The sequence below is a fragment of the Danio rerio genome, chromosome 3 (genome assembly GCF_049306965.1).
Source record: "Danio rerio strain Tuebingen ecotype United States chromosome 3, GRCz12tu, whole genome shotgun sequence".
Lineage (NCBI taxonomy): Eukaryota > Metazoa > Chordata > Actinopteri > Cypriniformes > Danionidae > Danio > Danio rerio.
The window spans coordinates 39,383,473-39,403,639 of record NC_133178.1 but is presented as its reverse complement, the minus strand read 5'-3'; the positions used below and the strand labels follow the sequence as shown (position 1 = coordinate 39,403,639).

General features: G+C 38.8%; 1 protein-coding gene across 12 annotated transcripts in view; it reads right to left on the bottom strand.

Moving 5' to 3' along the window:
- Positions 1-20,167, bottom strand: part of tnrc18 (trinucleotide repeat containing 18) — a 104,956-nt gene that overhangs the window by 39,377 nt on the left and 45,412 nt on the right. For 8 of the 12 annotated variants that reach the window (XM_073944917.1, XM_073944922.1, XM_005164178.5 and 5 more), the window contains exons 3-9: positions 18,445-18,591; positions 7,188-7,292; positions 4,879-6,624; positions 2,916-3,018; positions 1,242-1,447; positions 514-660; positions 188-372 (exon numbers count right to left, since the gene is read on the bottom strand). In XM_073944917.1, coding sequence (XP_073801018.1) covers positions 188-372; positions 514-660; positions 1,242-1,447; positions 2,916-3,018; positions 4,879-6,624; positions 7,188-7,292; positions 18,445-18,591 — 2,639 coding nt within the window. The remainder of the gene's footprint in view (positions 1-187; positions 373-513; positions 661-1,241; positions 1,448-2,915; positions 3,019-4,878; positions 6,625-7,187; positions 7,293-18,444; positions 18,592-20,167) is intronic. The other 4 variants (XM_073944919.1, XM_073944918.1, XM_073944923.1 and 1 more) reach the window with 1 other exon arrangement.

Sequence of the window (20,167 nt, the reverse complement as noted above, 5' to 3'; positions counted from 1 at the left end):
TAATACAATTATTTAGCACATTAAACCATTCATTTTTTTGTAATCTCAATGTACAGAGTTCACTTGAATTTATGTCTTTTTTTCCATGCTGAACATTTAGTGTAAATAGAGCTTAAGGGCTACAAAATGGAAAACACAGCAGTGCCTTGACACGATTATAATGACATTGACAGAAAGAGTCTCGTACCACTAACTGTGCGTTCCTCTGCAGTTCCATGACCTGTGCGGTCTGGTGCTGGATCATGTAGAGCTCATGTTGGCGCAGGAGCTGCTGATGGGAGAGAAGCTGTAGCTGGTGGGCATGCTGCAGAGAGCTTCCTGCCGGTGGGTACATGGCTGACCACAGAGGGGGGCCTCGCTCTAACATCTCAGCTTTTAAAAGAACAGGACGAATACTTGAGCCTCACACATCAAGGATATCACTCCCACTCATATAAATGTACATCATCTTATGCATGTGTGAATGGAAATGCAGTAAAATATGAATGTTGTGAAAAATTACTTGGGACGTACCATAGTGTGGCAGATGCTCTGTTGGAATAACCACCACCTGTCCAGTTTGTGGATCTCGGGCAAACTGGTAAGGTGGGGGAATTGAGCCTGTCAGAGCAGGAGGATATCCAGGAGGAAGGGCCTGATGAAGGGAAGGAGGACCCAGGCCTGGAGACAAGAGAGGGCGAGAAATGGTTGAGTTCACCGCACTTGTAGTTGATGGTCCATTTGCACTTGCTTTCTGGCAGCCTCATGAACACTCAAGAGTTAATTCCCGAGAGAAACACCATTCCCACCATAATCTCACCCCCGTGCATGGAGCACAGACCACTTGAAATCCTGCCAAAAGGCACAACACTTTAACCGCAGCTATTTTCTTAGGGGACATTTTTTGTTTTTAAAGTAAAGTCTAGACAGAAACTGGAACGTCAGAGAACTGTGAACTGACCGTGCTGTTCGCTGTTATTCTTGGATGGAAGTTGTGGAGTGAGACTGATTGTTTCTAAGAATGTCTAAAACACTCAGCCTAGACAAAACGCCGGGGCCGTCTGGCAGGGCAACAGACTGCCTCGAGGAAATAATTCAGCATCCAAATCCCATTCACAACACAGTTCTGCAGCATTCCAAAGTCCATGACCCATAATCATTTATTACTCATTAAAATAATAATGAATGCATAGTAAATGCTTGTTGTAACATGACATAATACATTCACCACAGGCACAACGAAAAGAAAAAAAGGTTGATACCATATGGAGAGCCAGACAGCCACATGGATGGGGCTCCTGGGCGGGACAGCCACGGGTGGGAGGCCAGGTGGGAGGCGGGGTCAGCAGGCCAGCGGCCTGCACCAGCCAGAGTAGGTCCACCAGTTACCATTAGGTTAGGGTTTAGGCCACTAGCAGACACCATAGGTGGATGCAACTGTGTGTAGTCTGCCAGCTCTTTATTCTCTCTGTGAATGAGATTAGTATTAGTGGTCGACTAAAGCCTGGATTGATTTTCAAACTGCACATTAAATTCTACAGAGCCATTAAAGATTCTCTAGTTACAAGTAATGCCAACTCCTCATAAAATGAAACATTCACAAATTTAATGTCTTACATTTTAGGTTTCTAATTTAAATATAAAAATAGTATTTAATATTTTAAAACTGTTAACGGTGTTATGATCTGCATTTTAGAATTGGTCTAGTTATCCCTAACAAGACTAAATTAAACATATTTTTTTAAATGACAGGCCAATGTCTAGAATATTTTGTTTTGATGTTTGGCCTTGAAATGTTCAGCGTACAATATAACTACATGTTTTCAAAAACTGATTTCTGAGAAGGAGAAAAAGCACCACTGTGGAGCTAAAGGCTTTAAATAATAAAAGGGGCTTTTAAAGTGTTTTCCTGTTGCATAAATCATATTCACCTTAGTCACCAGGAAATTCCCTAAAAAATTCAACTTTTGTTTTCTTTTATAAGACTGCTAGATGTCCAATATCCAGGGGCCAGCATTTCATGACCTGAAAAATCTGTCATAGGTGCTTCTACATTGCAAAATTGAAGCTTATTCAAGGCTAACATGAGGACTGGTGGCCATTTAGACATGACTGAGATACAAATTCCCCAGTCTGTGACTTCTATTCTGCCGTACACTTAAGGACAGACACTGGGAGCAGAATCCTGCTGTGAGAGCCAGTCACTTTTATAAGCACCAATTTCCCCAGTGGGGAAGACTGACTTTTTCATGCTCTTCGAAATGAGAGCCACACTTTGAAAATAGGCTCATATTTGCCCAGAACTGTTGCCATAAATTCGTTCACTCTAAAGAAAACCACACAGAGTGTGACCAATGAAAGCAAAACGTTGCTCCGTTTAGCCAGTTTGGGAAATCAAAGAAACAAGAAGAACTGGCTGGATATGCCTAGTCCTTACTACAAGGTTTCAATAAAGGCATACATTGAAGCAATATAATTTTTCTCCAGATTGCAAAGAAATATATTTTCTACATATAATAATAATAATATTACAATTCAGTATTTCTTCTAAAATGTTTCCTGAGATTTTAAAGCCATTTCAACTAAGGCAACAGAGAGAGTTTCTTTAAAGATCCACACATTCAAAGTGTCACTGATCTGTACTAAAGAAAAATCTATCCATTCACTGCCCATATCACCAGCTTCCACACAACACCAGTGGAAAAGGGAAAAAATTTAATAAAAATGAACCATAGAAATCCCTTGTGATAAAAGGAGACATTAAAAAACAGTGGAAGGTTCCAGTTTTCAGATCTGCAGAACTAATGCTCTTATTAAATTCCAAAAGCAGGATTGAATTAGCAGCTAGACAGACACATCCTTAGTTCATTTCTGAGATCTCGCTTTAACATGCACTGAAGGTTCTTAACGCTCGCAGTAATAAACTCTCTTCTTACCTTAACACTTTCTCTTGCTCACGCTCCACACGTCCCGACAGCAGGCGCTCATCACGGTGCCGCGGCCTCTCATCTCCTTGCTCTTCCTCTGTATGGATTGGGCCTGGATAGTTAGGACATTACATCAATTGAAGATATTTTTGCTAAATTAGATAAATTCTTAGTGTTGCAAGTCTCATTGTCCACTACTTCATACATTTGATCCAAATATGAGACTTCTTAGAAAACTTAAAAACAAAGCCAAGCCTTAGTAGTGTATGCCAGTGGCAAGACTTAAATGTTACAGTTTTCCATTTATAAATACTCCGCTCCAGAAATAGCTCAAACTCTTAGGGTGTTTATCAGATCTAACGCTCAGCACCAGTCATCAGCAGTGTCTTACACATCTATGAGCTTACAGACAGACTATAGAGAAAAACGACACATAGGACCTATGCAGGGTAACATATCACATTTAAAAGAACCCACCGAGGTCCATCAATCACTTATCAATGTTTCAACACCACTGTGGCGTCATATACAGTTCAAATTGCTGGTATTGGAGAAGCAGCCATTTGGAGAACCATTAGACAAAACTAGAAGCATTTCACAATCGGAGCATAAACTAAAAGAGACTTTGAAGTTTGTGTTCAAAATACCAAAGCAACACATCCTTGCAAAAGATAAATGCGCAGAAAACATCCGAGTGGGATTTAGTTAGGAGTGTATTGAACCTTTCAGTACTGACAGACAGCGGCTGGGAAGAGATTGTGTTCTTCTAAAACGAGGAGGGGGACGAAAGTGCACACAGATCTCTGTCATGCTCCAGGGAAAAGGTTTCAGTCTGTTTCCAAGGTTACCGAAAGCCTGTCCGACATGCTATCCGTTTGCATCAAAAAGAGGGCAAATTAGTCAAGCAAAGCTCTGTCCCTAACACTTGTTTTAAATGTAAATTCAAACCTTCTCTCAGAGTGTGGGGACTAATGTTATTACTGCAATTTCCTTGCACAGAAGAGGACATAAATTAATGCCTTTCTCCCCACCTCTCTTTCTGTCCCTTTCCGAAAGCTGATTCGATTGCTAAGCAACAAACCTAAAGTCATATTAGAATGCACTGCTTGTTTTCCACCTTTAGTGGAGCTCTGTAAATTATGTTTATAAGCAGGCGGGCATGCCGTGTCTTAGTGAAAGGTTTAACACACTCTCTATGCTAACAGGAAACACTGCGGGCCAAAGCAATAGCAAAGTTCATGCTGTTTAAGAAATGAAATGAAAGGAGCGACCTTGCTGAAAAGCATGCCCACATAAATGGGCTGTAACCACAGAAAATAACAGTGGGTCAGTGTGTTGTTCCGCAGTATGTTAAAGGTGTGAAAACATGTACCAAGAGAGGCCAGAAATGTACTATTTATAACAGCACAAAGAGTAACTCCATTTGTCTGCAGAACACCAAAGACAAGAACAAACACTGCCCATACAATCTCCAGAACAACATTACACCTTAATGAATGTTATATTGTTTATGATTTTCTGCCATAACCAGCAGAGATGTTTAATCTTATGGCCTTTCACACCCACACACTTGATTCAAGCTGATCCAATACTTCAAGTCCTGATGGAGAATGTGGAGATAAAGCAGATGCTGCGCCTCTTATTTAAGAAGGTAACTAAACTTGCAGAGCATATTTATTTATCATTTATAAATGTTTGTTTGTATATGCTATCAATTATAGTTCTTATACAGAAAATCAGTATCTGAAAAGTCACTATCTACAGGTTACTCTTACCAAAAAAATAGAAACCAGCCAAGAAAATTGCAATCAGTGCATATCTAATTACACAGACAGGAAATGTGTTCCACAGAAAAAAAAATCAGTCATACAGATTCGAAGCAATGTGAAGGTGAGCATATAATAAAGGACTTTTCATTATTGAAGGAACTATGCCTTAAGAACAATTGATTCATAGAGTAGAGGCAACGCACCTTTGATGGGTCCTCCAAGAAGTGGCCTGTCTCTGTCCGATGCTGAGCTGGATTTGCTGCTGTTGTCCCTCTGACGGGCAACAGCCACTGCAATTCCTACTGGAGGATGACGAACCTCTGCTTCCCCCTGAGAAGAGCTTCCATCCCTGCCAAAGGATTTAGCACTCTCTGGTCTCTCAGGTTCCTTCTTCAGCTGCTTTCCAGGCTGCTGGGGTGGAAGGTGCTGAACCCTGGACACTCCAGGATAACCAGCCTCCAGTTTTAAACTGCCCAAACCTCCAAATGGACTACGACTATCGGATCCGTGCCTAGAGCCAGACTCACTGGAGAAGTTGCCACTATATTTGATGAGGCTCTGCATAGCTGAAACCTCCCCATGTCCATCAGGACTTCCACTGCTGCCTACTGGTCTGTGCAAGCTAGTAGTGTCTAGGTACATTTGCTTGCCCTCTTCCTCACCTCGGGCTCCGTGGTTGTGTTGGGCTGCCAATGCAGCCATGTGACTGGTAGCATAATTGCCCATCTCGAAAGGCTTCCATTTGGGCTCAGCAGAACCCAAGGTCTTCAACGGATGCTGCTCAGTGTGAAGCGAACTTGGATCCATTCCAGAGAAGGAATGGGTAGATCTTTGAACCCTATCCCGCTCTTGGCTGCGGGATTCAGTCTCGAGTCCTGTTCTGATCATGTGTTTTGATGTAGTGTTAGTCAAGTCCCTGGCATCTGGGCTATTTCCAGATTTATTTGTGCACATTTCCAAATGCAAAGGCTTTTTCATGGCCAAACCATTTGACCTAATTATCGAGCCTTCCTCTCGTAAAATGTCTCTTTTGACATCCCCGTGAGGCGGCGACTCGCTCCTAACGGAGGATCGACCATGGTCCATAAGTGTTCTCTCATTTCCCAACTGCAGGGCTGATCTGTGCGATTCCCTCTCCCTGCTCTTGTCATTTTTATTATCTCGAGCTTGGGAGGCAATTTGAATTGGCCCTTTTCGCTCATCGTAAACCTCGACAGAAGGCACATAAGTAGGAGCTATCACTCTGTGTTCTTTGCCTGGCTCTTTCGTTGTAGAGTAGAGTGGGTACATGCTGGGCGGCATGTGGTGAGGGGGAGGGTAGGTGCCAGAGGACACCAGCCTGGGCGGGAGATGGGATGGGCTGGGCTGCAGGGAAGAGGGACTGGCATACGAAACATGCAGAGTGCCAGCTGATGTAGCAACTGAATCGCATCTTTTCTGTTTGTCGTTAGAAAGGTGGCCCCCTGGTCGGATGGTTTCATCGTCCCTGTCCCTCCTGTCCTGTTCTGTACTCTGATGTCGGGTTGGCGTGCCGCTGCTTGTCCCGGAGTTGCCAAGTAAACTATGGTTAGTTTGTTTGGGTTTAGTGTCCGTGTTACTTAGAGCAGGCGAGTGCTGGTGAAAGAAAGGCCGAGCATGCTCTGTAGTTTTTGCAGGCCTCTCCAAGTTGCCTACCCTGCGCTCATCTTCCGCCTTGAGATCCAAGGTGAGGTCCACCACACTGTGAGGCCGTGACTCCTCTTTTGGTTTTTCTCGTTCTTTCCTTGGGAGGGAGTGGGCTAGGTCACTCTTACAGGGCTTTTCTTTTCCCACATCTCTGCTCGACTCTTTAGAGCTTTTGTGAGGAGGTAAGGACTCCCTTTCCCTGGAGAAGGAGCCAGGCATGTGAGCCACTGGGCTTCTAGCCATTGCAGACTGGGAGTGCACTGAACCTGGCAGGTAAAAACCCTCTGAGAAAATGAGAACAAAAAATAAAGAGTTAGCACAACTGAGCTTAAGACATGTGGTGTAAAAGATAAGGCTGCTCAAAGGCCCTACAGTACAGAATGCATATAAAAGACTGACCATGCACTATTTAACTTGCAAAAGTTCAAGTGCTAGTTGGTAAATGCTAACAAAAATAAAGTTGCCCTTTCCAATAAAGTTTCCTAAAGTAATACACTTTACATATTGATGTTTTACAGTAATGTCCACAGGGCTATACATGGTTTAAAAAAGCTCTAAGCATCAGTTTAAAATAATAGGTAGTAATCTATTAAACCCCTCATCCATACACACTTTAGTTCTAATGCCTAATTTTTATCTGATAATGCATTTCAGAAAATAACAAGCATTAAACATTCAGAAAGCCAAACATATATTAAGTTTTTTTTATGAAGAAACTCCCAGGTAATACTAATTCCCAAAATCAAATCAAGAGAATAAAATGAATTACTGAAATTCTCATTGATCCTCATACACACAACTGAATCACAGTGATAATGGTTAAACATGTAATTTAAAGTATACAGACCTTTTTGGGAGTCAAAGAGTGCATGTTGGCTGAGCTGTGGGTGCTCAAGGTGGCCCAAGGGAATGTAAGGGCTGGGGTACAAACTACTTGGCAGGTGAGAAAAACCTGGAAAAGAGAGTACAGACATGTTAGCTCTTTATATTCGAGAGGGAGTGGCTGAAACTGTCAGTTCTACATCCAGTATTTAATGATGCATCTGTATCTGGTCATCTTCAGGCAGAGAGAACATCAGTACAATCTCTATTGAATGAGTTGAACAAGGTTCACAAGACCTTTCTCCAGCAGAACTGAAATTTTAGCATCATTATTCAAAGCCAAATCATGCACACTTACAAACACATGGACTTGACGATTTATCTTATCAGTTCATGAATCTGCTTCTACAGCTTACCTCAGCCCAATCGTAAAACTGACGTATTACCACCCAAAGCAAAGAGAGAGAATATTTCTCACATCTGACATCTGGTAACCGGGAAGCGGCCATTCACACATGCAAAGTCATGAATTTCCTCCAAGATTTCACCAAGGGCAAAAACACTCAAATGCACATTTATAACCTCAAACACTACAAACAGTCATAAACAAAAAGCACAAAGGCATGCACATATAGTGCTGACACATGACGTTATTCCTTCCTTTAAAAACATAAGCTTTAATGAAAGACAAAAGGGCTGTCAAGGCCAAGAACAAATGGTCCTCTAAAGATAGAAATGCTCTACATTCAAAGGAGAGGACGAAAATGTTTAGAGCCTAATCCTCTGAAACACAGGGTCATGTAAGTGCATTTATCATTCCTGGCTTTAGAAAATACATTCAAATGGGGCGGATCACATCCTTCACTCAGAACCTGGCATGAATTGTAGGTGTGGCAAGCTTGCATTTAAAACCAGAAGACCTGAGGCAAATACGAGACCTGTTGCTGCCTTTATGGAGTGATTTGGCAGGCCCGTACCGCCCTTGCCCTGGGTGCACGCTGATCCATGAGCGACTCTGTACGAGGACAGGCAAATGAAATGTTTGTTTTCAGACGGCCGCGTCTTAAAGCACGCAATTACTCAGAACACCACTGACTGCGTCATTCAGGCTTGGCAGTTTGGAGAGGTCAGGTGGTGCTGGAATGACTCATAAGAACACCCCAAAGAGATGAGTAACCGCTAAATCGAAGAGTGCATAGTAAGCAAGGTGTTTGCGCTAAATGCTATCTGCAAAAATGAAGCAAGAGCAGCTTCTGCGGCAAATGAATGGAGTGAATTGAGCCTGGAATTTGCGCTTCTCCCATCCCTCTGGCAAAATAGCAACACAACCAGAGAGGCTTTGCTGGAGAAAGGTCAAGAAGCCATTTTATTGGATTTACAGCCAAGCTAAGGGGGCACATGCCTGCTGAAGCACCTTTTAAGGTTTCACAACAAACTGCAGCAAATGAAGAACAACAGAAGGCAGGGGTTAGGACTAATGTCCAAATAAACGCAGATTAAGAGGGAATACTTGCAGTATGTCCGCCCTTGCATTGCAAACTCTTCATTCTTGGCGATCAAATTTGCCATTTAAACAGTGTGAACGACACAGCCTCCGCTGCACAAGGATATCGACAACCCTGGTTTATGAACAACAGCAGGAGTGCCTTAGGTATAATAGATTAGTTCTAAGCATCAATGCAATTTAAATCAGGTCACATCAACCATTATGGATTGACTTGGGTACGTCTTGGAGCAGTCAGTTCTCCAATGCAATGTTTAGAGAGATAGCAGATAGAGGGTCCTGGTGGGGAGGGGTCAAAAGTTGGCCCATTTTAATTAGTGTTACCCGAGCTCTGAAGCTCTTTTGGGGGGCACATGAAAGTCTGGAAGATTTAAAAAACAAAACTACCTCTTTAACTCTCTTTTTGGATGCCATTGCTTAAATTCCTCAGACAAACTAGACGATGTTTCCCAAGACACATAGTGTCAACAGCAGGCTAAATAAAGGACTGGCTTTGCCCACAAAGCTAGTGTGGTAATATTTCGTCATGCAAATGCCAAAATGCCAGTGGTTGAGATGTTTATTTTTGCATGGCAAAGACATTCATCTGACTTTCTGTCTAAATAAGCTACATTGGCCTAGTAAGACAGCGTTCGTTTTTATTCTAATTGGACGCCAGAGACAAAACACTGCCGATAAAACACCGGGGTTACTCAACACTTATCTACGATCACAGCCTTACAGTCAAAGCAAAGTCTGGATAATTAGTGATAAGAGTGACATGAGAACATTAAGTGTTATCGACAGTCCAAATACAAAACAGTCTAAAAATACAACCTTTGCCTAACGCTCACAAAGTGCATCTTCATGGCACTACGTGTAAGAGCGGTGGTTCAAAGGCTGTCACTTTATTTAGTACTTCTCCAGTGACTGTAGTGCTATGCCACTGATTGCATTCCCACACCATACCGAGAGATGATTGAAGGCATCCTACTCTTAGCAACAGGGCTAGAACTGCAGCGGCACATTTATTTTGGTGTTCTTCTGCATGCCTCATGAGGGGTGTGGTGAAGGCAAGCGTGCTCTCAATGCACAGCACATCTAATCTCAGTTAATCTCGCTTTCTCTAATGTGGAAAAGAGAGAAAGTCTCAGCCTACCCAATATCAGTAGACTAATTAGTTTTGATTGCCACTGCCATTTCCTTCAGTTCTGCACCACAATGTGCCTAATGCAGAGAAACTTCCTGAGAAGCCAGGAAGCTAGATACAAGGTTCCCACACATTTCAAGTTTACATGACTTCTCTGTGCTCTCTACATCATGGGAAATTAATGAATTATTTTATAAGGGCTGATGGGTAGAATATCAATTTGTGTACAGATCTGATTCTTTTCAATTATTGCAGTGAAATAGCAAGCTCACATACAAGTTTTCTTAAGACCCTGCAGCCAAGAATAATATAATTTCGTTCTAATCAACAATTAAAAACAAAATTACAAACTACAAAATTTTATACATTTGTTTTTCTTGAATTTCGCTCTCTCAATTTTTGTTTAATATTTTTCTCTAACATACCAATTTGGGTGTACTCATTTTGGACCATTATCATAAGTTATGTGCTTGATAAGCTCTAGATTTGGCTTCAGTACTAACTAATCTAATATATATGCACAAATATAATGTTGTATAGCTTCCTATAGAAAATATTAATTTAAACATATACACACACACACACACACACACATATATATATATATATATATATATATATATATATATATATATATATATATATATATATATATATATATATATATATATATATATATATATATTAGGGCTGAAAAATATATCGTTTGAGCATCGATATCAATGTCTGTATCTGCTTTAGTCAGATCGCAGGTTACATAAAGCTTAAAAGATGAAGATAATGTAAAATATAATAGTTTTTTTAATTACAGTACCCATGTTATTTCACGATTGATTGTTCAATTTCTGTACTTGAATACTGATAGATACTCCAGAAAACCATAAAGCACTGTTATTTGAGTTGTATTTTTTTATCGTATTTATATATATGCTTGCTACTGCCTAAACTGAAGATCAGTTCTTTTCCATGACATTTACAGGTTTCTTCCATTGGTGTGGGAATGTATGAGCAGTTTTAGGAAAAACTTCAAGTAAACTTATCATTATACAGATAAAAAAAAAATAATAATAATAATTTCCATAACAATTATATGATTATGTTATTAGAGTTGGGTGTAACACATTACTGTATTATAATTACATTTGAGGAATGCAGTAATGTAAAGAATTACATTTTTAAATTTGTGTAATTTGATTAGTTAATAAAGTCAATCCTATTGCAATACTTGCGTTACAAACATAGTTAAAAAATGCTTCTTTTAAATTTAAGTTTTTTCTTTTAAGTTTTCACTACAACGTCAGTTAATAAGCATGCACTTTTAAATAGCTGGAAAACACAGGCTGAAATGGCTGCTGATAAGAGTGGTTGCTTTTTCAAGTGGAAATACAGACATTACTTTCATTTCATTAAGCGTAAAAACAAAAATACTCGATATTCAAAATATTCAACAATAATATGAAATGCAGTCTATGGCCAGTCTCTAAAGATCTCGACAAGTAACTTGTTCAAGCTCTTGAATAGAAAGTATTTAATGACAATCTTCTTCACCAAGGCACCAAAATCACGGCGGTTCAATTCAGTCTAAATAGGTTAAATGTAATTTTTGTGCAGGATCACATATCGCGTCTTTTGCACATGCATTTTTAATGGTAGCACGCAGCCTGCGCACACAAATTGGGAGTGCATATTGCGCACACTCTCATTTTCTAGGCGCACCAATTGTAACTGACCAATCCGCTTCATGCTTTGCATGGAATGTACACGTTTCGATGGACTAATTACCTCAGAAGAACACAGAACACACATACACTGCTGTAGTTTTGCATACTATGGATGACAATGGTTACGGGTATCCAGTTTCTTCATGTCTTCTTTTGTGTTAAAAACAGATTTGAGAGACAATCAGGTTTGGAAAAAGTGAATGATGAGAGAATTGTAAGTTTTGGGTGAACTAAGTCTTTTGAATATCAAGCTGCTGTGATCAATCCATTGTGACGTTTCTATGATAATGCATATGAAATTACTGAAAGAACTGCAGTTTATTTTATATTTTTATATGGATATTTTATATGTTATAAAAGTAACTTCATATCAAAGTAATTAGTAATTGGATTACTTTTTACATGAAGTAATTAGTAATGTAATTAGATTACAATTTTCCAGTAGTAGTCAGTAATTTGTAATCCATTACTTTTTAAAGGAACTTACCCAAGACTAGCATCATGAATTTGATATTTTTATTACTTGCATTCTTTTTTTATCTAGTCTATTTAAAAAATTATGTGATATTTGTAAGTGATAACAATTATTATTATTATTATTTAATAGTAATACAATAGTGTGCAGATTCCCCCAAAAACCTGGTTATGAGTGCCTGTAAAATGGAAAAATGTGTGTGTTTCTGGAGCACAGGAAACGTTTAACCTAGCTCGTTCTTTAGGGATCTATTACTAAGGACAGTGGAAGGTTACGTGTAAATGGGCTACGTGTGGAGAGGGGAATTTAGCTCGGAAAGGAACGGTCAAAAAAAAAGGAGGCCATTAACATTCAAAAGCAAAGATGCTTCGACATAACCTTGCTGACATAAAAGAGAAAAACTGTTCCCTGAGGTTCAGCCTATATAAAAGTCATAGGAAATGGCTTTGAAGGAGAGGAGGCGGTTCAAGACCTGTATTTAGGCACAGAGGGGCTGCAAAGGTCAGAAGCTGCTGCACCAGATTCATGTGCACCACAAAGAGGCACCTTCCAGAGTTTCTGCCAACACGCATCCGCCTCCGCTCTCCCTCTTTTCATTATCTTTATTATACATCTCCAGTTTCACAAACACATCAGTATTCAAAACCGTCATCTGGACCCCAGGGACGCCACAGGAAGCACAGCACAACATCAAAGCTCTACCTGCGCCAGCAAATCCATCATCATAGTCAAAGAGGGGCATTCCTTTCTGAGCCTAGTCCAACGTGTGACCAGAAGAGCAGGACTGGATGCTCCATCAATCAAAGCGTGCCGGCCTCCAGCCTCAGTCATCTCTTGCACAGTCCAAAGTTAAACCAACCTGATCTCTCACACACACACATGCTGCTGCAGATAATGGACTGACACACGCTCAAACCAAACCAAACCAAAGACTGGCAGAAGCCAAATTAGGACCAGGGAGGACACATTCCAGGGATACTCTGATTCTTGTCTAATATAAACAGAGATGAGCTTCATCTGCACTCGCCCAAGCCACACAAGGTTCCATTGTTGTGGAACGCCTCGTCCTAGCAAAAATCTTGTTAGTATACACTACCATGCAAACATCTGGAATCAGTATCATTTTTTAAAAATGTTTTATTATAAGCTTATTCTGCTCACAAATGCTGCAGTAAAAACTTTGAAATTGTGAAAAGTTATTGCAATATTAAATGACTTATGCTATTAAACGCAGTTTAAAAATTATTTACTTAAAGTTTAAAGTAGAAATATATGCATGATTATTATCACATAATCCTTCAAATATACTGTCGGTACCAATAACCTAGCGGTTAAGTGTGGGCAACATATAACACCATGGTGCTCACGGCGACCCGAGTTTCATTCCCAGCTTGAGGTCCTTTGTCGACCCTTTCCCTCTCTCTGCTCCCAACTATTTCCGGTCAATTCTCTGCACTGTTCTATCCATTAAAAGGTTCAAACCCCCTAAAAATATTATTTACTTTTATTCATCACAATACATTGTTCAAAAAAAGATCACCAATAAAATATATTATTTTTAACTTTTTATAAATGAATGCTAAAATGTATTAGTTAGTTTTGGTGACATTATCAGACACCCCAAGTCCTCCGGAAGTTCTGGGAGTCTCCGGCATATGAGATTCCCAGACGCCTGCAAACAAATGATAATCTCCCGAAAATCGTGCGTCTCACCCCTCTTTTAAAATATGTTGCGCAAACCCCTCCCCCCAGTCTTCAAATATGTCACACACACCCCTCCTCTTCTTCACATACGTCGTGCACATGTGTATTTGATGCCTGTGATTGTATAATGATTTTAAAAGCATTCAGGTATTTACAAAAAGTACCATTTGTGACCTTAACTACAATTACTTTTACTAAATTATTTTTATCATTCAGTTACTTTACTGTTAAATACTTTTAGACTCAGGAGACGATAAAACACTTTATTTCTGTTGTATCTTTTTTTTTTATTGTATTTTTAGATTAGCCATGTATGAAAATACTCAAAACATTTGCAAATATAGAAATGCTCAGCAAATAACACAGCAAAAAATATGTCAGGGCACCCAAAAAGTTTATAGATTGTTTATTAGATTCTTTGGTGATGCGCTCCCACTGCAGAACCGTCCCAATCAATCTAACATTATAAATTCTTTCCAAATAGAGGTATTAAGTCATCTGGTTAAATTGTAATTCTGTCACAATATACAGATGAAGTCAGAATTAATAGAATTACTGAAATGAAACAAATAAGACTTTCTCCTGAAGAAAAATATTATCAGACATACTGTGAAAATGTCCTTGCTCTGATCAACATAACTTAAAAAATATTTTAAAAAGAGAAAAAAAAAAAAAAAAGGGGGGGTGGGGGGGGGGTACTAATTCTGACCTCAACTGTATTAAGCAAAATAAAAAAAAAAAGTGCACAATGTTAGATTTTTCCAAAATCATGCAGCCCTACATGCAAGAATAATTATTAGTGATTTTCTACCAACAATAACGTATATTATATTATATTATTTCTAATGGATCATGAGACACTAATGACTGGATTAATGATGAATAAAATTCATCTTTTATCACAAGAATAAATAAAATTTGAATTTGTTAAAAATTTCACAATTTGACTGTTTTCACTGTATTTTTGATCCAATAAATGCAGCCTTGGAGAGCAGAATTGTGTTCAAACTGTCCTGATTGCAAAGCTTTGACTGGTAGTGCATCTGCAGAGATTGTGCTTTTTAAAGTTAACCACAGCTCGAGGGGTTACTGCGGTACATATACATGCTCCACATCCAAACAAACGGTAACATTTCACAGTTGGCTGCGATTCATGTTTATTAATTGAACTTCAAAGATAAATCTGACAGTGGTTATATCCCTCTGATTGTAGAGTTTCTGCAATCCCCAACAGCGATGGCATTGCGGCGTGCCTGATTGTTTCACACGTTTCGTGTAAAAATAGCCAAATTCCACAGCTGCTACTTCGACTTCCTTCAGTTAATAAGAGCCAGGTGCACCCTTCAGAATAAACAGGCATGTTCAAATATTTTCACAGGCTGCAGAGACAGAGTACACTTCAATGTCAGCTATTCACTGCATTTCTACGGCAGGCAGTGCGAGGCAGGCTTGCTATGATCTGTGCCAAGGTTTTAGACAATTCATCTGTACTTTCTCTGCGGGGACTTGAAACAAAGGCCTATGGGTACAAGGCCCTTCAACAAACCTCGTTAATAATCCGCCCACGCCCTTTTACAGAGCTAAGGCTGCTTTTCTTTCCATTTGTTTGGTACACACATGAACCATTTTGAGAGCTAAAATCTCAATCTTTTCAAAATGGCAGGGGCTGGAAAGGCTTCAGTGGCAAATGAATCATCTTGGTCGAGCGTGCAAGTTTCGAGTTAAAGCACAGATAAGGCCTTGACTTTTTGGACCGAGATGAGGAAAGAATGTGTAGTGGGCTCAACAATGAAGATGGCCTGTTGTAATATGCTTCAAGCCTATTGCTTCACTTACAGTAATTCGCCTCCTAAAACTATGTACTTTTTTTGTGGAGCGGAAAAAAAAAAATACTTCTGAGTGTTCAACAGAAGAGTACACAAGCTTTGGGAAATTCTACTTCCTCATTGACCGCTATGTTGCTACGTGCCCTGTTAATAATCTCTACACATTTCTTTCAGATTTATTTTGAAGAAGTACAACCAGGATTAATTTGCCATTTGAAAGACTATCATGTGAAGAATTATGCACCCAGAATGACTACATACATCTTTATAAAAGTTCTCATAGTTGTTGCAGATGAAATACAACAACTGGAGAACATGATTCCACGTTGATGTATTTTCAGGTGGGCTTTTCAAACATCTTTACCAAAGCCTCAACACTTGATGGTCGATCTCATCCATCTGTCATGTTTGTAGTCTAACACTTTTTCATTCGGCTTTGTTGTGCTAATTGAATACACATCCAAAGCATAATATATTGTGGGCACTATTAAAGCAAGCAAGGATATGCACTTCAAATTTCTACCGGATATATTCAACCAACATCCAGGTAACTTACGACAAAACATATTACAAACAACAAATGACAAACTAGGACATACCAATTCTACTTTCAAATATAATTTAGGACAAATAGTATGTGATTCAGCAATAATCCTGGGCAAAAGAAACTAAAGGAACACCATAGTCAAAAAATCTATAAGGAAAAGTTACATAGTGGCAAGATTTTCATCTGCATTTTTTATGTAATTTCAGGACATGATGGATAAAAACAAGAGACGAATATATTCTCGAAAGTGCATAAAGTCTGGTTTGTGGTGGAGGAACTAATATAAAAGTTGATTGATTCATTCATCTTTCATTTCAGATGGCATGCACATAAACTACCTCGTAGGATTTATATTTATGATTTTAAGATATTAGCATTTTTACGTAGATGGAGACTGTAGTTATAGATGAGGATCTATTAAAACTGCAAGAAAGATTTGTGAGAGCCTTGGTTGGAAGCATTGGTAAAATAAAATAAAAAAGATCAATCATGTCTCATCAGAGCCACAGAATTACACCAGAGATTATACTTGCATAATGCCAGACTTTATTACTATGTATTACTTGCTTTTTTGCACTTTTGCAATCTTTTTCAGAAAGGATACATTCAATTAAGCCAAAGTGACAGTTTTTCTTGATTTTACTCCAAATGATGTCCTTTAAACATTTAAATCATTAAAGCATCCTGCAAGCTTTTGTTAATAAAGACAATTTTTTTTTTTTTACGATACGTAAAATGTTAAATAATGTGGTTCCTGGTTATTTGGTGAACTATTTTTTAAAGGTGAAGCAACAGCATTCATATAGTACTAGGGGTTGGAATTTTAATATTTGTTTATTTAAATTTAGAAGTATAGCGGGGAAAAAATGTATACAAGTGCAATCATGTGGAACAAATGACCAAAATCGATCAAGGATTTTAAGGGCTTAAAGAGTTTTTAAAAAGATGGTTGTTTGATGAGGATAGTTAGTTTGCATGGTGGACGATGATGTTTTTATATGTTATTGTACTGTGCATAATTTTGTTCCTGTTTTCAAATGTGGAGGTACCGTTTGTTTTATGCATTAACTGTATTTTGCAGCCATACTTTCTTTTTTAAGAGTGAGGACCATAATGGAAAGAAGACCAGGGCTTTGTGTTTTTATCCTCAACAGTTTTATTTTTAAAATGTACGGGATACTTGCATTTCAAATAAATTCAATTCAATTAAAAAAACAGGTTATGCCAAAATATTAAGCAAAACAGATAAAAATCAGAAATGTTTCATAAAAAATTAAATTAAAATGGATCTGAAGTATTATATTAGACTAAAAATGGGTAAAATACTGATGAAAATTTTGCTCCTGTAAAATACAGTATTTTATTTTTAAATGTATAAGCGAATAACTATATTAAATGGCAAAAACTATTTTGATCAAATAAAAGCAGCCTTGTTGAGCAGCATAAAGGCATGAAATTCAACTTTAATTGCAAGTAAAAACTTTTTTCCTTCTTGAAATAAATCAAGGGGTCAAAAAAAATAAAATTAAAAATTTTAATTAAAAAAAAAAAAAACGTAAATTTAATAATTTAAACTTACAAGCAGCCAGAAACTTTTAACCAAGCTAATGCTGGGTGCATCTATAAGACAGCAATAGTGTCATATACATACTGTTCTTACGCAGAACTGCATTCACTAATATCTATCTTAAGTTCTGTCAAAGCTCTTAGACATTGACCGACACCAGCTATTTCTAGAAAAGAATTGGTTACAATTACATTGCAGCAGAGCGGCTGTCAGATGTGGCCTATTCTACATCAGGACTTCAGGGACCAAATTGATTTTTTATTGTCTTTTCTACAGTCGTTGCACACCATTCACACAAATCTAGTTTATTGACTTCAAAAGAGAGAGAGAGAGAGAGAGAGAGGGAGAGGGAGAGGGAGAGAGAGAGGGAGAGAGAGGGTAATCCATCGTCAACATCAGACATGACTGCATATTACACATCACCGGCCGACAGCCTTAACCAGCCACATTCGCTTATCAAAAACAATACTGCACCTCTATCTGCTCAAGCACAGTCCATGCCACATGCTCGCACTCCCAATACCAAGTCGATTTCCATTAACTTCAAATATAAAGCCGCCTAAAAGTCCCTGTGGGTCGCATAGTAGAGGGTGTGTTTTTTCCATTAGCCCGTCCACCCGGTCCTGCCAGTCACCAAGACCTCTGACTACTGCCTTTGTCTGAGTTCACTGATCTGCCAACAAACCTAATCGTTAAACCCAATACGTGCATGCCGCCTCGTGCAAATGCAGGTCCAGCTTCATTTAAAGAGCTGACATGCTCTGGCGTTCCCCCCCCTTCCTTGTGCAAAAAAAGGCGACAATTCCTACCTTCGTGAGAGTGAGAGGCCCAAAGCTGGGCCATTTGCAGGCTGGCTTGGTTGGGGGCTCGGAAGGCCGGATCTGACGACCCGTGAGCACTGGAGGCGCCGACGTATCCTCCGAGGAATGGGCTCGAGGCACCTGGGAAGGCATCACCTGCGAAAGAGAGGTTCAAACATTTGCTTATGAAGTGACAGAAGAAAATGAGGCCGTAAAAAGACCGTAAGCACCGTCATTTGATATGATGACATTCCACTCAGGAGAATAGCCTTGGCAAAAGTGGAATGATTAGTCTGTGGAGCTTTGCGGTTTCTTTTGAAACTCGGGGAACCGCAGTCGCAAACCTGTTTCTGCCTGCTGGACGGCCTTTTAATTCTGTTCAAAAGAAGTGTGTTTACTGAGAGGCACAGAAAGACCACAAACACGAATTGCTTTTGCTTGTAAACAAATGTCACGAATAATTATTACTCGTTGTAAATGTTATGTTAACTGTCATTACAATAGCCACCAGATGTGCAGCTTCAAAAGGGAGAATGTCTAAATTAAAGCATGTTTTCTCTTTTTGACATCGGAGAGAGAGATGACGCACAGACATGCATGGTATTTGGTCTGCTGCCTCCCCCGAGCTTTTAAAGTCGAATAGATAAAAACGACAGTGATACCACATGCTGATTCTCCCCTGAGATCTGCAGAAAACATTTACAAATGCTGTTCAGGTCCAGAACTAATCTGGACGAGTCACTAAAATTCCACATGGATAGGGGGCGAAATCTTTAGTTTAACATGCAGATCTTTTATACAGGGTTCCCACACTTTCATGAACAGTAGATTCAAGGATTTCTGAAAGCAGCATTCATTTTAAATCAAGCACCACTGTAATTCATACCCCAGCATATGTAGCGCCATGAAAAGTCCTTACTGTACGTACTTAATGTTAAACATGACAGAGTAGTTAAAAAAAATACTGTTTTAAACATGTTAAAAGAACTTTAATACCTATTGTTGAATTTAATACTGGTAGTATTCAGAAGTGGTTTCTAACATATTGATAAAATGTACATTATTTATCAGTATTACTGTACAAGATTTAAATTGAAGAATTAATTTGTTTAAACAAATTTTCTTTCAAATTTAATTTAATCACTGTCAAGGACCTGTGTTTGTTTTTAAGCACTTTCCAGGTCTTGAATCCACATGTCTGAAATTCAAGTACTTTCAAGAAGCAGCGGAACCCTGTTTATAACCGCCATCATTTACTCTTTGTGATGTTCTTTCAAACCCTTAACACACAGGTTCATTTTCAAAACACAAATTAAGATTTAAAGCTCTGAAAAGCTTACAAAAGCAGCCCATACCAAGCAAATCCACATAAATCAAGATGTTTGATGGAAGTTTGGTGGTTTGGTGAATCTAAACTGATAGATTTGATCAATTTAGGTGTTAAACAGATGTTTTAACAAAAGTCCACACAAGATTTCTTCATCATTTGAAGTAATTCTATCTCTTTAAATTATTTTTATTTTAGATATTTAAAGTTTGGGTTACCCAGACTTTCCAAAAGAAAGAACTAAAACCTCTCAGATCTTTATAAAATTTATAATATTTATAAATTTATAAATATTATTAAAAACTTGATATCTTCTGAGTTTAGTGAGAGGTAAAGTTTCTCTAGCTATTTCATGACAGATCATATTTCAAAATTTTACAAATGACTTTTTCTATAATTTTCTAT